Source organism: Trifolium pratense, linkage group LG3, assembly GCF_020283565.1.
Source record: "Trifolium pratense cultivar HEN17-A07 linkage group LG3, ARS_RC_1.1, whole genome shotgun sequence".
Taxonomy (NCBI): domain Eukaryota; kingdom Viridiplantae; phylum Streptophyta; class Magnoliopsida; order Fabales; family Fabaceae; genus Trifolium; species Trifolium pratense.
Window position 1 is genome coordinate 38,206,147 of NC_060061.1, and position 18,119 is coordinate 38,224,265.

The 18,119-nt window shown below is 35.4% G+C and overlaps 1 protein-coding gene and 1 non-coding gene across 2 annotated transcripts; one reads left to right on the plus strand and one right to left on the minus strand.

Annotated features, from left to right (window-relative positions):
* Positions 1-6,407: 6,407 nt before the first annotated feature.
* LOC123915060 lies at positions 6,408-16,348 on the minus strand. Its single transcript, XM_045966211.1, has 4 exons — positions 11,530-16,348; positions 8,026-8,225; positions 7,445-7,926; positions 6,408-7,359 (listed from the first exon to the last, which is right to left on the minus strand). Exons 1-4 carry the CDS (start codon positions 16,346-16,348, stop codon positions 6,408-6,410), a joined length of 6,453 nt encoding a protein of 2,150 aa, XP_045822167.1.
* Positions 16,242-16,348, plus strand: LOC123919177. Its single transcript, XR_006813090.1, has one exon. It is a non-coding gene; the product is annotated as a small nucleolar RNA R71 (small nucleolar RNA).
* Positions 16,349-18,119: the final 1,771 nt, after the last annotated feature.

Sequence of the window (18,119 nt, forward strand, 5' to 3'; positions counted from 1 at the left end):
GAACTTTGAATAAATGGAACTCATTGCCTTAAATTAATACTGTAAGCAAAAGGTACGTCACTGTCGACCTTCATATACATATGCATTTTTTTCATGATTTTTACAATATTTTAGTTTATTTCATGATTTTTACTCCCTCGGAAATGCCATTCAAATTTCAAACGTATTAAATATTTTAATATTAATTTCATTAAGCATACGAAATGCATACTACTTTTCTTTTGTTTTGGTACAACCTAGCAATATACTTCTGGAATTTTGATGAGCAAGTAGTAGCAACTGTCCAAATCTAAGAGGAAAATTATAAGTTGCCAATTTGCGGATGGAGAGGCCCATAATCAAACACTCCATTGTTCAACTGTATCTGTTCATTTTTAAATATCGTTTTAGAAATACTTGTGTTTGCTGAATTTTTTGGTCAAATAAGAAGCTGATCAAATTTTCATTAATATTGGGAACCAACATGTTTGATAAATTCAATGACTAAGGATCTTTAAATCTAGAGGCGGCGTCTCACCTATGGGTATCCAATGTCACATACATGCAATGCAACACTTCCATCATTTTTTTTTTTCAAAAGGTAAGAGGAGAAAGTTTTTACAGAAAAAGTAAAAGAATTTTTAACTATATGTTGACATCTATTTACTTATCCAACAAATAAGTTAGCACTCAAATTTTCTATGGACATAACACATAATAAAGTACAATAACTAAATATAAAAATTTAATATTTAATATTTAATAATATAAAATATTTAATGTTTAGAAAATTGAATACATAATTTTCAAGAAAATATTTTTATATTTATCTCTTTAATATGTGTCCTAAGACACGTATTAACATGTAGACTTTACTATTTTCAGTTGAACTTTGAATAATTAAAACTTTTTCCCATAAAATTGGGCACCTATAAAGACAAAAAAAGTACATCACTGTCGAGACCTTCATGTGTATGCATTTTTTTCAACTATATATTATGATGTTTACAATATTCAAGTTTATTTTCAAGATTTTTCCACCCACGAGTTTATTTTTTATAAGATTATTCTTCTTTTGATAACTCAGTCAAGTATTCATTATTCCAAGGACTAATTGTTGTTACAAATAGTAATAGTTAAAAAATAAAAACCGAAAACGTGTGTCACTGAATTAAAAAAATTACTGTAAAATTGCATAACTCTTTCAAAATTCAATTGATTTTTCTTATAAAAAAAATACAATTGATTTTTTTTCATATTGATTGCGTCGAGATAATCAATACACAAAATAAGTCATTTGGCACAAAATAAGATACTAATAGTGCAACATTCTGACAAATAATAAAGTGTGCTCTTATATTTTCCTTTTCCTTTCTTCATTTTAGTTTCTTCATTCCACTACGCAAAAAACCTATAACTTGTTCATTTCTCTTCTCATCAATGGCTTCATCATCTGCTACATAACCAATCAATCTCTAGCTATTGATTGTAAGTCCTTTTTTTTTGGTTTGTCTTGATTTTGTGTGTGTGTTTGATTCAACCGATATGTACTTTTTTTTTTTTTACTATTTTCAAACACGGACAAAAATCAAGACAAACCACAAAAAGAAGGGTTTACGCTTAGCTAGAGGTTGTGGATCAAGTTCAGGTAAAACTGAAACTCGGTTTGGTTGTGCATCAGATGATGCAGCCATTGATAAGAAGGGAAATGAACAAGTTGTAGGGTTTTCTGCGGAGAAGAATGAAGAAGATAAAGAAGAAAATGAGAAGGAAAATACTCCCTCTGTAACACTTTATAAGCAAAAACACATTTTTTAGGTTCATTGTATATTTAATGTATCTGGTCTATCAGATACATTAAATATATAATGAACTTAAAAAATGTATTTTTACTTATAAAGTGTTACGGAAGGAGTATAATAAAGCATGCATTATTATTGGTAAAAATGTTGTACTGCTTGTATCTAATTTTGTGCTAGATGACTTATTGTTGGCGAGGTTTTGTGGAAAAAAGTTACTCTCTCTTGCTCTTAAAACTTGCTCTCTAGGAGACTGAAAAAATTCGGAGTAAAGTGAAAAATGAAATTGGTGTTAATTTACTATACAAAGGGCATCTAAAACACTTTTTTTTGGTTCTCTTTCTTCTTCGCCCGTATCACAAGAAAAAGAGTCTTTGTCGACACGGTTAGATCTCTCTCCATAGTCTATGAAAAATAATGATTTGATATAGGTTTTGATTGAAATACATAGACTAATTAAGAGAAACCCCATAATACTTTCAATAATCATCAAAGAAATGGGTGAAGATAAGTGCAAATAAACGTTAACATGGCCATAAAATCATCAATAGATCAATATTCATATGATTTAAGAAAAATATATAGCCATAAAATGTATCTAATCGGCTCTAATACTGATTGTTGAAATTAAAAAAATAGCCAAAATTCATAAATACAAATTATATCATATCTACAATATCAAAATGGATACATGCCTTTTATGATTATAGAGACGGTCGATGAGAGAGTAAAGATGAGAGATTGAACTATCATCATCGCCGCCGTTTGCATTTTAGAGTTAGGTTTTCACTATGTGTTAACTATCTGATTGATGACAATTATATAGTTAAACAATTGATACCAGAGTCTCATTGGGCTTAACAAAATGGTCCAGTCGATTATAATTCAATCAAAAATAAAAGCCCAACAAACAATTCATCAATAATTAGTACTCATTTAAGATTTACCATGATTTATATATTATCAATAATTTAGGTCAAAATAGTAACTTGTTTGTTTTCTTGGCTCTCTCTGACTATTTCTCTTCTCTCTTTTGTCTTAATAAACATTGATAAACGACTGCAGATCGTCTTGAAAACAAGTAAACGAATGTGACCCTAATCGCAGATCAAAATTATCAAACACAGTGTGACCCTAATTGTGACCGACCGACAAAACTAACACTATAATTTTTTTATCTCAATAACAAGAAAAAATTCTCACAATAAAGATGCATCTCCATTTGATTGATGTGAATTAGCTCATCAAGGAATTGGATTCAGGATTTTCAAAGCCAAGCAAATTTTGTGAGTTAGAATTTAATATAAAAAAAACGTGGATATTAAAATGAATAATATTATTTTTTATTTTCTTTATAAGTTTCCTTCCACATGCATGCTTAGTGGATTCATGATCTCATCAAACATTTTACTCTCTCCGGTCCTTAATATAAGAGACTCTACTTTTTAGATTCATTAAGAATTTAATGTATCTATTCTATAATATGGACCAAATACATTAAATTCTCAATAAATCTAAAAAGTAAAGTCTATTTTATATTAAAAACCGGAGAGAGTACTACTTACATAATTTTTACTTGAAAAATGTAGAATCACACCCTCTAACAAAAACACTTCAATTATAATTAGCCACATCGTTCACTCATTTATTCCTTTAACTAGTGACCTGTTGCTGTTGTGCAAATTGCTAAAAAGTTTTTTATTTTATTTTCTTGCATGAATTGATATTCTAATGTTAGATTGAAATATTAATGTTAGATTGAAATATTTATATAATTTGTTTCTTTTATACATATAAGCGTCTCATTTTTGACAACTCTAGTGCCAAAGTTTGTTTCTCTATCCCATTAATTGCAAATTAGAAAACTTATTTATAGAGATAAGAAATTTTTTATTTATTTATAATGAAAAATGCTGATATATTTTTAGCACTCTCCTGCATGCAATTTAACTATACATGAATGCTTAAGATAAACGAGTTAAGTGAAAACCATAAAATCTCCATATAGTGCTAAAACTTCAGAGTGACTAACATATACAACTATTTTTTATGTATATATATATATACATTCCATTCGTTTGATTCTTCGTGCTCGAGTCAGCTGCCGCCAATCATAAGCATTTCAGGACCCAACTAGAAAATTGAAGAATGGAAAGTTGGCTTCAGAATGAGGCAATAACGAGTTTAACATCCTTTGATAAAATTAAAATATTCTTGTATTTGTATATTAGGGATTTGGTTATATATATAAATAATTTGAATTTTGTTTTGCTTTGGACTATATACTAGACAAATCTGCAAAGAACTAACAATGGATGGAGTAAAATATCAATATTAGAACGTTGAACACCAACCAATTATAACAGTGCCTAAGCTGCATACACACTATTTGACAAAGATTTATAAAAACTCATATTAGCAACAAAAAAAAAAAAAACACGTGACTTAATTATCGTCTAAGCACCCCGTGATTTTGCCTCAGAACTCTGTTGGTGCATATGAAATACACAATCTTTTGTCATCTGATAAAGCGACCCATGAGAAGAACCACATACAGATAGAGCTTTTTCTCCACTTAGCTTATAATCTTTAACTTTAAAAATAGGGAGACCAGAATTGCATATTGGCCATAAGAGAGGGACCAAAGTCCAAAGTGCAATTTACCCAGAATTGCATAGTTTATAAGCAGGGAAGTAATTTGGATTCTGATAATTCTCTCTCTCATGTTGCAGACGATTGAAATTCCTTCTCATGCAGATACTGCCTTAAAGATTTACAATGGATATAAGGTATGTCTATATGTGAGAGGGCATAACCGCCAATGTCTACTTCAGTTTAGGGTCCCATGGAACCACCATTGTTGAGTATGTTAAATACTACATGCGTGAGATTGTTCCTACTAATACATGTAGCAGTATATATTTTCATTTTGGTAACAACTGTTATCTACATTTGCACGAGTTAAGGGTGAGGTCTTTGGATAAGGGTTTGGAAATTATAGGTTTAATTAGTTGCAGCTTTTTGAACTATGTGGAGATTTTAAAATTTCATTGTACTAAAAAATATATATAATTGCAAATTAGGGATTTAATTATAAGTCTGAATTTAGGGATTTGATTGCAAATTATTTAAAATTTCAGGACATGATTAATACATTTCACGAGCTATCAAACTTAATTAATACACTTTTAATTTAGTTACTTATAATAAAGGCTTAATTACTTAATTGGTCCCTTAAAAGACATTTATGGTTTCAAATTGGTCCCTTAAAGAAAAAAAGGGCCAAATTGGTCCCTTAAAGACCTTGCCGTTAAACATTTTGGTCCTTTCCGTCCAGAAACTGTTAATTTTTACAGGTGGCGAACTGGATGCTTACGTGGCTGCTATGACTAGGCAAAAAAATTGGGTGATTGTGTATTTAACTTTGTTTGTTGATTTTAATCAAAAAAAATTAGGGTTCTTTCACATTCCAATCCTCTTCATCTTCATCTTCATCCATTCTCTTCTTCGTCTTCTACATTCCAATCCTCTTCTTCTTCTTCTTCTCTCATCGAAACTTGTCTTGTTACCCACAAAAAAATGACAAGCACCAGTGATAGCTCGTTTGCACAACGCAGGAAGGTTGAAACAAGTGGAAGAAGTTCAATTGGGAACACTGGATCTATAAGTTCAGTCATTAGGAGACAACCACAACACTGCAAATGTGATGAAGTTGCTATATTACGAACTGTTAAAGACATTTCAAGTCATAATTTTGGGAAAAAGTTTTGGGGATGTAGAAATTGGAGACATGATGGTGATGCAGGTTGCAACTTCTTTAAGTGGTTTGATGATGATATTGTTGATGAACGTGATTTGAAGATTGCAAGGCAAAAGAAGAAAAATGGAAAGCTGAAGAATGAAGTTTATGTGCTCAAAAATGAATTGGTCATAACTCAAAAATGGCTAAAGATTTCAACTGGTTTTGGGTGTTTATGTTTTGGAATTATCTTGGTCTTAGTGACCATTATCTTGTTTAGTGGTAGATTCATTTCCAACCCATCTATGTATTTGAGGTAGTTTATGTCATTATGTAATGAATGGAGTTTGTGTAATTTATGAAGTAATTTATGCATAATGTAATGAGGTTAATGTATGGAATTCAAATTAAAAAATGGTAGTTTTCAGTATCTTCCTATACTCTTATCCATAGAAGTGCTTAATCTTCAATAAACATTGCTTATATTGAGACCTGTAACCAAATGTGCGCAAAATTTTGAGACCAAAGATTGAGAGCAAAATATTGAGACCAAAGACTTTCAATTACATTAATTTGGTTTCTCAAATACATCATAACAATTAGGCACAATTAATCAAAAGATTGAGACCATATATATTAAGGTTCTCAGATACATGATAACCATCCTACAAAAGATTGAGACCATATATAATAAGGTTCTCAGATACATGATAGCCATTAAACAAAAGATCGAGACCATATATACTAGGTTCTCAATTACATCATATCAGCTGATTAAATATATACTAAGATTGAGGGCATATAAACAAAAGATCGAGACCATATATACTAGGTTCTTAATTACAACATATCAGCTAACAAAATATAACAGACACAAAACATCATAAACTTCAAATTCTCCATGTTGGTTGTGTTGAAGTTTGGTCTCTTCTCTTAAAAGGCAATTTCTGTCTGTTGTTGGTTGTGACTTGTGGCTGGGTTGCTGCAGGCCTGGCTTGTTCATTCTTCTTTCTTTTTGTTGAAGAAGGAGCTGCAGGCTTGTCTTGTTGCTTGTCTTGTTGGTTCTTCCTTTTTTTTGAAGCAGTCTTGCCTTGGGCTGATGCAGAAGCTTGTGTTGAGGCAGGTTGTCTTGCAGAAGCAGCAGCAGGCTGTCTTGCAGAAGCAGAAGCAGCAGCAGAAGCAGCAGGTTGTCTTGCAGAAGCAGAAGCAGAAGCAGCAGCAGGTTGTCTTGTTGCAGAAGCAGAAGCAGCAGCAGGTTGTCTTGTTGCAGAAGCAGAAGCATGAGGTTGTGCAGAAGCAGTTGCAGAAGCAGGAGGTTGTGTTGAGGCAGAAGCAGGAGGTTGTGCAGAAGCAGGAGGTTGTGTTGAGGCAGGTGGTGCTTGTGGTGGTGGTGGTGGTGGTGGTTGTTTGCAAGTTTGTTTGTTGTGACCAGGTCTTTTACAATTACCACAAACAATTCCATGAAAATCTCTCTTCATGTTTCCATCATCCTTTTTCAATTCATCAGGTTCCTTGTTCCTCTTTTTTTTAGGTCTGCCAGGTTGTCTTTTTATTGGTGGTGGTTGAAGGTCAGTAAACTGAGTTCTTACCCATAAATTTTGACCATTTGTTGGGTAGATCATTGGTTGATAGCAAACTTCATAAGTTTCTTTTCTGAAGTAGTCAGGTACATATTGACTTGGATCAATTTCCATTTCTCTCATACAAGCTATTGCATGTCTACAAGGTAAGCCTGTCAACATCCATTTTCTGCAAGAGCATTCCTTTGTTCCAAGACTAACAGAAAATTGGTCACCATTAGCTGAAATGTGCCTAACTTCAAACAATTCATAACCAGCAGGCCTAACCAAAAAATGATAAGTAAAATATAAGTCCTCAACAATTATACCTAGTAAACTATAAGAAAATAAGTCATCAACAACTATACCTGACCATCCAATTGTTGCTGAATGATGTCTCTCTTTCAAGCTTCTTTTTTATGTTTGGTAGGATGCTTTCAACATATCTCCCAATTTTTTGTCTATTGGTTTCCCATCTCTCCATCATATACACTCTAATTTCTTCAAGCATTGTCACTATAGGCTTGGCTCTTGCACCAACAATCACTGAGTTGAAAGCTTCAGACATGTTGTTGACCAATGTGTCACATTTTGCCTCAGGTGTGAAATATGATTTGCTCCAATGTCTTGGTGGTATTTTGATTAAATGCTTGAATGCCTCAATATTTATAGTCTTGATCTCTTGCATCTCCATATGCCATGCATTAACATAAGTTGCATTTGCAGCCTTCCACATCAATTCCTTTAATTTCTTTCCAGGAAATTTCTTTTTGAAATTGTTGTACAAGTGTCTGACACAAAATCTGTGGGCAACACCTGGAAGTAACTCATCCATTGCTAGAAGTAGTCCCTACAACAAGAAAGCAGTTCAATTGTTTTAAATAGGAATATTATACTAAATAACATTATAGTAAATAACAGTAAATACAAAAAGTGTTTATGTAATTACCTTTTGTTGGTCACTTATGAAAGTGATTAAAGAACAAGCTCTTGTGCCTCCTAAGTCATTGGTTAACAGCTCCAAAAACCATTTCCAAGTCTCTTTTGTTTCACCCTCAACCACAGCAATTGCAATGGGTAGCATTTGATCATTAGGGTCTCTTCCAATTGCAGCTAGTATCTGACTGATCGTGCGACGCGACAACGTGACTGCAAGTATACAGTCGTGTCGTGTAGTTTTAAAAGATATCGAACCCAAGGGACCAATAATCGACCTACCGTATTCTAGTGTTGCTTTGTAAATCTAAGGCTAATGATTTAAAGGATTTTGATTAATTGAATAATTAAAATAAGAAAAATAAATATTTTTTAGATTTTTTATATGTAAATAAAATATTGCTAGGACGTGCTATTAGTTGCTTCAGAGGGTTCAATGCTTAATTCGCGCTAGACAAACTGTTAAATATTCGAAACTATATTGATTTAAAAATACCAATCTCAGCTCTCGCAAATCTTGACTAGTATTATAAATTATAAAGGTGGTGCTTAACTCTCGTCCTCACACCCGCTAATAAAATACTCTTTGAAAAACAATATAATTTAATTAACTCTAATCCCAACTCTCGTTGCGAATTAGATTTAATGTTCAGTTTTTACTATCTAGTAGAAATCTCACGCTCTCGCTCTATTGATTTTTACTTTAATTAATTCTCACTCTCGTGACGAATTATAGTCAACGTTTAATTAAAAACTGCTTAGGAAAATAAAACAGTCGCCAGTTTTCAAGAATTATATTTGATTTAAAAACACTAATCTCAGCTCTCGCAAATCTTGACTAGCGTTATACTTAGATAAAATAAATGCTCAGCTCTCACACACTCACTTACCTATATAAGTACCTTTGAAAATCAATATAAAACTCATTAATCCTAAATAGTTCTCGCGGACTTTAGAACTAACGGTCAGTTTTAACTATCCGACCCTAAACCTCAACTCTCGTCAATGTTGGTTTATTGCCTTTAAAACAATCCTCACTCTCGTGACGAATTATTTGAAAACGTATTTATTTAAAACTGGTGGTTGAAAACTATTAAGCACGAATTAACTACCGAACCCCTATTAGCTACTAACTACACATCCTAGCAACGCTAAATTTAGCTAGACATAACTAAAACTAAAGACATAAAAATAAAATAAGCAAATAAATAAAAAGACATAATAAAAATAAAAACAGAAATTAAAAGCAATAAAATAAAGACAAGAAATAAATAAGGACATAAAATAAAATAAGAACCTGAAATAACAAAAGGAATCTCGAGTACGGACTCCGACAGCGTAACGGCAGGAAATAAAAAAAACTTATTTTATTCTCAACGGAGAATAAAATAATACTAAACTCTCAACTTTAGAGAAGAAAACCTTGTGGTACTAAGCCTAGTTCTCAATTCTCCAAGTCAAGTGTTATGTTTTTGAGTGAAGAGAACTAGCCTATTTATACTAAAATACAAGGAGGAAAAGACAGAATCTGGCCGATGTGGGACTTTTAGCTGAATAGCGCGTCACCGTTTGATATGATGGACGGCCATGATGAGAAGGAAGTGGCGAGGGCCACTTGGTGCAAGCTGGCGGGCGCCATTTGTTTTCCTTGTGGGCTTGGCTGGCTCGTGGCTTGGGCTGCACTTGTGTGGCTTGGCTGCACTTGTGTGGCCCATTTTTGTCCATTCTTGCTCCTTTTCGGTCCGTTTTCGCTCCTTTCTTCAACTCGTACACTTTTTATCTGTTTATTTAAAATATGAGAAATAAGTAACTATTTATATAATAAAACTTCGGAATCGAAATAAAAACATATAAAATATAATAGTAAATTAACTAAATAAATAGCATATTTTTAGGTGTATCAAACTCCCCTAAACTTGAACCATTGCTTGTCCTCAAGCAATTTAGCTTGCATATAGAAAACATTTGAAATGCGAAGCAACTCACACACACAGACTTAGAGAAAAATAACATCACAAGTACTCATACGTGGTCAGAAATTCAAATCGGCTAAGATTAATTAGTTAGGTTCTTTACACAATCAAGAAGGGTATTTCAACGACACACAAAGTTCTCCCTCTTATACATATCGAATTTGGATCATGCCGTTGTACTAAAATCTAAATCTTCTCCTTTGTTTCATCCTTTTTCATTCTAGACAGTCACATTAAGACCCTTTATCTATGTCACACACATGGTAAGAAAGCCGGTTAGCGTCTTTGTTCATCTTTTTCAACTCGCAAATAGTTTGATGATACAAATTTTGATGATACAAATTTTTGTATTAGCAATCATATAAATATATATTTTTTTTTTCAAGGTTTAACCGTATTACCACAGTATGACCTCATATTATTTTTTTCTTTAAGGTTTAACCGTATTACCACAGTATGACCTTAAGAATTTGCTTAGATGATTCGCTTATATTCATCGACAAACCTACTTAATGTGTGACTTTATAGATGGTGTCCGACTGGATAGATAAACTACTAAAGGATTCCACAAATTTAAATCAAGAGATTTTGGCACAATGGTTATTCAAATTGATATCTATACTAGGGAGACTTCTGGGTGTTGGAAAAATACCGATTTTGTTGTAAAATTCCCTAATTTCCTTAACTTAGCCTCTCGTCTTTTCTTAACCTATATACTTTCTAAGTGAGCTATTAGCCTAAGTCTTTGGAAAAATTTTTAATTTGGCTCAAGAAAAGGAAAAATTTAGAAAAACCAAAGAGTATACTATAAATTCAATTTTTTATTATGCGAAAGGAAATAAAAATTCAAATAACTAAAAATTAAAAGTAAATAGAGATAGTAGAATACTCCCCTAAACTTAAATCCAACAGTGTCCTCACTGTTGCGACTCAAGAGTAGCTTTGGAGCGTAAAACCTGTGGTAGATCATGGGGGAGGCTGTTGATAATTTTGGAAATTGTTGAACTGAAGCCTCAAACCGCCTAGCTCTTGTATGACATTGTCGAGCTGTTGTTGACGGTGCTCTTCTGAGCTCTCCCATCTATGATAATAGCCCTGCATCTCGTGTTGGTTTTGAAGGATTTGGTTTTGCTGGGCTTGCATGAATGTCATTTGTTTCATCATCTCGCTCTTGATTTAATGCATTTTGGGCTCGTATCTCATGGAGTACATCATCGATAGTGCTTTGCCTTGATGAGGAGGAACTACCTGCAAAAGTGTTAGAAAAAATGTGTAGTGTGTGCAGGTGGAACAATGCTTGCGCCCCCACCAGCAGCAACATTTTGAGAAATGTGTGTGGGGGCTTTATTAGTCACAGGATCATCAGAGATAGTCATAAAAAAAATCAAAAATAAAAGAAAGCAATAATTAAACAAGAATTAAAGAAAACTCATGGGTTGCCTCCCATGCAGCGCTTTGTTTAACGTCGGTAGCTCGACTATCTAGATTCTAAGTTTTGGGTTGTATTTCATGTAATTCTAACTTAGAATAATAATCTGAGCTACTTGGGCAGAAATAGTGCTTAAGACGCTGTCCATTAACAATAAAAATTTCATTAGATTTGTTCTTTATTTCGACAGCGCCGTTTTGGAAAACTTTAGTTATTTCATAAGGTCCGGACCAACGGGAACGGAGTTTTCCGGGGAAAAGTTTTAACCTAGAGTTAAAAAGAAGCACTAATTCTCCTACGTTAAATTCTTTTTTAAGTATGCGCTTGTCATGCCATTTCCTAGTTCTATCTTTATAAATTTTAGCATTCTCATAAGCGCTTATTCTGAGTTCTTCAAGTTCGTGAAGATCAAGGATTCTTTTCTTCCCCGCTGCCGTGTAATCCATATTTAGTGCCTTAATAGCCCAAAAGGCTTTATGTTCAAGTTCTATAGGCAGGTGACATGATTTTCCATAAACTAGATTAAATGGTGTAGTTCCTATAGGGGTTTTATATGCTGTCCTATAGGCCCACAGAGCCTCGGGGAGTTTATATGACCAATCTTTCCTAGTAGCAACAGTTTTTTCTAAATTTTTTTTAATTTCTCTATTTGATACTTCTACTTGCCCACTAGTTTGTGGGTGATAAGGGGTTGCTATTCGGTGTTTTATCCCATATTTAATTAATAATTTTTCAAAGATTTTAGATATGAAATGGGAGCCACCATCGCTAATAACGAGACGGGGCGTACCGAACCTAGGGAAGATTATATTTTTAAACATCTTAATAACTACTTGGGTGTCATTTATAGGAGAGGCTAAAGCCTCGATCCATTTTGAAACATAGTCGACAGCGACAAGTATATATCTATTTCCACCAGAAGATGGGAAGGGTCCCATGAAATCTATTCCCCATACATCGAAAATCTCTACCTCTAAAATTCCCTTTTGTGGCATCTCATCGCGTCTAGATATGTTGCCGGTGCGTTGGCATCGGTCGCAATTTTTAACAGCGATATGGACATCTTTCCATAGGGTAGGCCAAAAGAAACCAGATTGTAAAATATTGGCACACGTCTTTGAAGTGCTAGCATGCCCTCCAAAAGGGGCAGAATGACATTGGGTAATTATATCTTTCATTTCTTCTTCAGGGACACAACGACGAAAGATTCCGTCAGGGCCTCTTTTAAAGAGTAGGGGTTCGTCCCAATAATAGTTTTTTAAGTCATGAAAGAATTTCTTCTTTTGTTGGTAGGTTAAACCCGGAGGAAGGACTCTTGCTGATAAATAGTTTACGAAGTCAGCATACCATGGTAAAGTATTTTTGACGGAGCAGACTTCTTCCTTTAGTTGTGTGGTATTGGATAGTTTTAAGGATAATTTAGCCGAGATAGTTTCCAACTGAGCCATGAGTTGTTCGTAAGGGAATTCGTCATTGATGGGTACTGACTCAGGCTCAATGCCCTCTATTCTAGATAGGTGATCGGCTACTACATTTTCGGTTCCCTTTTTGTCTAAGATCACTAGGTCAAATTCTTGTAAAAGTAGGATCCATCTTAGAAGCCTAGGTTTAGCATCCTTCTTATTTAATAGGTACCTAATAGCAGCATGGTCTGTGTAAACAATTATTTTAGATCCTATTAGGTAAGATCGAAATTTATCTATCGCGAATACGACAGCTAAGAGCTCCTTTTCAGTGGTGGCGTAGTTCATTTGCGCAGGATCTAAAGTTCTACTTGCGTAATAGATCGCATGAAGCTTCTTATCTTTTCGTTGTCCTAAAACTGCGCCTATAGCGAAATCACTAGCGTCACACATGATTTCGAAGGGTAAACTCCAATCGGGTGGTTTGATAATTGGTGCGGATATAAGGGCTGCTTTAATTTGTTCGAACGCTTTTAAGCATCCGTCGTCAAAGATAAACTCAGCATCTTTCAATAATAAGCCGGTCAAAGGCTTGGTGATTTTAGAGAAATCTTTAATGAATCGCCGGTAGAAACCGGCATGTCCTAAGAAACTACGTACTTCTCTTACTGTTTTTGGGGGTGGAAGATTTTCTATGACTTGAATTTTTGCTTTATCTACTTCAATCCCCTTATCGGACACTACGTGTCCAAGAACTATTCCTTGTCGGACCATAAAGTGGCACTTTTCCCAATTAAGCACAAGATTCACCTTTACACATCTTTCAAGTACTTTTTCTAGGTTCGACAGACAACTTTCATAGCTTTGCCCACAAACGGAGAAGTCATCCATAAAGACTTCCATGATATCATTTATAAAATCTGCGAAGATTGCCATCATGCATCTTTGAAAAGTTGCGGGAGCATTGCATAGTCCGAAGGGCATTCGTCGGTAAGCAAAAGTTCCGTAAGGACATGTGAAAGTGGTTTTCTCTTGGTCATCAGGGTGAATAGGGATTTGGAAGAATCCTGAATAACCATCTAGGTAGCAGAAATATGAATGTTTAGCCAATCGCTCGAGCATTTGATCAATAAAGGGTAGAGGAAAATGGTCTTTTCGAGTGGCTTTGTTTAATTTCCTATAATCTATGCACATTCTATGGCCAGTTACAACTCTTTGTGCTATAGATTCTCCTTTTGCATTCGTTACAACTGTAACTCCCCCTTTCTTTGGTACGACATGTACTGGGCTGACCCATTTACTATCAGATATGGGATATATGATTCCTACTTCTAGAAGCTTCTCTACTTCTTTCTTAACTACCTCACTTAGAACTGGATTGATCCTTCTTTGGGGTTCTCTAGAGGTTTTACCGTCTTCCTCTAGCGTAATACGATGCATACATATTGAAGGACTAATTCCTTTTAGGTCAGTGATGTTATACCCTAAGGCAGTTGGGTATTTTCTTAGAATGTTTAGAAGTTTTTCAGTTTCTAACTTTCCTAAATCCGCACTGACTATTACTGGTCGTTTGAGGTCTTTATCTAGGAATTCATACCTCAAATTTTCAGGTAGAGCCTTTAGTTCTAAAGTTGGCTTATCAAGGTGAGGTGTAGGATCTTTAGATTCGGCTGGGTCGTCTTCATTATCTTTATGAGTTTGAGGATCAGAGGTTTTTAGAATTTCAGAATACTTAGCTTGATCCTTTTCCACTTCTTTTCTACATTCTTCAATGACGTCTAGCATGTAGCATTCATCGTCTATTGCTGGTGCTTTCATGAATTGAGTTAAGATAAACTCAACTTTTTCTTCACCCACTTCAAAAGTGAGCTTTCCTCTCTTTACGTCTATTATGGCACCGGCAGTTGCTAAGAATGGCCTTCCTAAAAGGATAGGTGTATTGGAATCTTCCCTTATGTCCATAACTATGAAATCAGTTGGGATAAAGAATTGTCCTACACGTACGGGCACATTTTCTAAAATACCTAGAGGGTATTTGACAGAACGGTCAGCAAATTGTACGGACATTTTTGTTGGTCTTAGTTCTCCCATTTTCAGTTTTTCACATAAGGCTACGGGCATTAAACTGATACTAGCTCCTAGATCACATAGGGCTCTATCTATTACGTACTTTCCAATGACACAGGGTATGGAGAAACTTCCTGGGTCTTTTAACTTAGGGGGCATTTCGTTTTGTAATATGGCGCTACACTCGGCAGTGAGCATGACGGTCTCATCATCCTCGATCTTTCTCTTGTTAGTCAAGATATCTTTGAGGAATTTAGCATATGAGGGCATTTGTGTGATAGCTTCCGTAAAAGGTATTGTGATGTTTAGTTTTTGTAGAAGCTCTACAAATTTCTTAAATTGCCCTACATTTTTGGATTGTACTAATCTTTGAGGATATGGGATGGGTGGTTTATATGGTGGGGGAGGAACGTAAGGTTTCTCTTTCTCTTTGATTTCCTCTCCACTATCCTCTTTTTCTTTTGGTTCACTCTCCTCGGTTAGTTTATTAGAACCTTGTTGCACGGCTGGGTCATCAGGTTTTGAATTTGTTGGTTCATCTAGTTGTTTTCCACTTCTTAGTATAACAGCATTGGCTTGTCCTCTCGGGTTTTGTTGTGGTTGACCAGGAAATGTTCCTGCAGGAGCAGAGGTCGATGCTTGTTGTTGTGCCACTTGTGCTATTTGAGTTTCAAGCATCTTATTGTGTGTGGCTAGGATAGCTAAATTGCTTGTTAACTGCTTAATTTGCTCATTAGTGTGTATGTTTTGATTTAGGACTTCCTTGTTAGTTTGAGTTTGTATGGCTATGAAGTTCTCCATCATCAATTCAAGGTTAGACTTCCTAGGAGCATTTTGAGCAGGTTTTTGGAATCCTGGTGGTGAAGGAGTAGGTGCTTGGCCAGGTGCATATAGAGCATTGTTGCTTTTGTACGAAAGGTATGGATGGTTCCTCGGACCTTGGTTGTAAGGGTTTCCTTGAGTATAGTTCACTTGGTCTGGGGGGACTTCCGTCAAGAGTTGACATTCAGCGATAGTGTGCCCTTGAATTCCACATAGTTCGCAATTTGAAATTGTTGCAGCCACGGTGGCTGCAGGTGTTGTGGTCATACTCTCCATCTTTTGAGTTAGAGCTTCAAGTTTGGCTTTAACAAGGTCAAGCTCGTTTACTTCGTACATACCGCCTTTCGTTTGAGGCTTCTCTACGGATGTTCTCTCGTTTCCCCACTGATAATGGTTCTGAGCCATGCTCTCGATAAGCTGATAGGCTTGGTTGTATGGTTTATCCATAAGTGCGCCACCAGCTGCGGCGTCTATTGTCATTCTTGTATTATACAAGAGACCATTGTAAAAGGTGTGGATAATTAGCCAATTTTCGAGCCCATGATGAGGACATATCCTAATCATTTCTTTGTATCTTTCCCATGCTTCGAAAAGAGATTCGTTGTCTCTTTGTCTAAATCCATTGATTTGGGCTCTTAGCATAGCAGTTTTGCTAGGCGGGAAATATCTCGCTAAAAAGACTTTCTTCAACTCGTTCCATGTTACGACTGAGTTGGATGGTAGGGACTGGAGCCAGGCTCTAGCTTTATCTCTTAACGAGAATGGGAATAAGCGAAGTCTTATAGCTTCGGGACTGACACCATTTGCCTTCACGGTATCCGCATATTGCAGAAATATAGATAAGTGTAGATTGGGGTCGTCCGTGGGATTTCCGGAGAACTGGTTTTGTCAATGTTTTAAGAACCGAACCGGAGGTCGAGCCGGTGTGGTCACTGGTTTATGGTTCAACTGGTTAGACCGGTTCAACCACTATTGAACCGTTTATATGAACCGTTCATATAATTTTCGTATCTGATAGCTAATAAACAAATTATCAGTAACAGAATAACAAATACTTAGACATAAATTGACAAATTAACAAAATTTAGTTTTAAAGTGCATGATGTTCATAACAAAATTTAGAAAATAAACTTTAAATTGGTAAACAAAGCAACAAATTACTAAAATTGGTTCATAATAATTATTCTACTTCACAGGTGATAAACAAACTAACAAAATAGAAACTTTAAAAACCTAAAACAAACAAAACACAAATTAGAAACTACTGTAATATAAGAAGAAAAAAAATCCCTTTTCAAATATAAATCGGTCAACAAAATAAAAGAATTGGGTGTCAAGATAATATAAGCCAATTTGTCATATAATATAAGCCAAAAGAGTGATAGAAACCATTTGTCAAGATTTTCCTTTCTCCCAAACTTCTCTCTCACGTGTCCCTCTCCCTCACCACTTACCACTCACCTTTAATTCAACCAATTAAATCACATACAAGGACAAGAAAAAGAGGAAAAATCAGTAACCTTCCCTATTCTTTCTCTCTTCCACGAGACAACAACAACAACACTCCAAATCACCTCTTCTCTCAACCATTCACATTACATGCAAAGTTAAGAAAAATGAATTGAAGCTAATTCCTTTCTCTCTTCTCTCTCTCTCGTGCTGCTATCAACAAAACAACAACTTGACCCAACTCTCTTCCTTTAGTTCATGCCAACAACATCATCATCTCATAAGCTTTCAATTTTTACCCAAAACCCATACGCAATTGGAATTCAAGAAGAAAAAAACCCTTTTCAAAAGATTCCGAACCGGCCGGTTTTTTCAAACCGCCCCCGGTTCACCGGTTCGAACGGTTCCGGGCGGTTCGTACCGGTTTTAAGCGGTTTTTTTCCGGTTTTGCAGACTACCGGTTCTCAGCACTAGCCCGGACCGCTGCTGTGTCCGGTTCCCGGTTGAACCGGCCGGTCCGGTCCGGTTCTTAAAACATTGGGTTTTGTTGTACGGCCGACAACAATGAAGGTTTAAGCTCAAAGTTATTTGCTTCAATAGCGGGGGCAGCGATGCTATTGTGCGGTTCTTCTTGCGAAGGAATAGCGTAGGACCTTAGTGGTCGTTCTTGTGGGGCTTCAGCCATGACTAAATCGGGAACATGAATCTCTAATTGATTTTCTAAATTTCTACGTCTTAAAAGACGTTCGGGTTCGCTAACTAGTTGCACCAATCTTTCACCTCTAGAGCGAGTGCTTGCCATGCAACAAACGAACTAATCGGGGTAAAATAAAAATAAAATAAAATTGCCTTAGTCTCTACGGTGTAACACTGGAGTTACGATATCGACTAAATTGGTCCCCGGCAACGGCGCCAAAAACTTGATCGTGCGACGCGACAACGTGACTGCAAGTATACAGTCGTG

Excerpts from the sequence above, each read along its gene's own strand:
- LOC123915060 (XM_045966211.1), bottom strand. The coding sequence starts at position 16,348 with ATGCTAAGAGCCCAAATCAATGGATTTAGACAAAGAGACAACGAATCT. Across the intron at positions 7,927-8,025 it reads TCATAAGTGACCAACAAAAG|GGACTACTTCTAGCAATGGA; the intron begins GTAATTACATAA and ends TTCTTGTTGTAG. Across the intron at positions 7,360-7,444 it reads AGCAACAATTGGATGGTCAG|GCCTGCTGGTTATGAATTGT; the intron begins GTATAGTTGTTG and ends TTTTTTGGTTAG.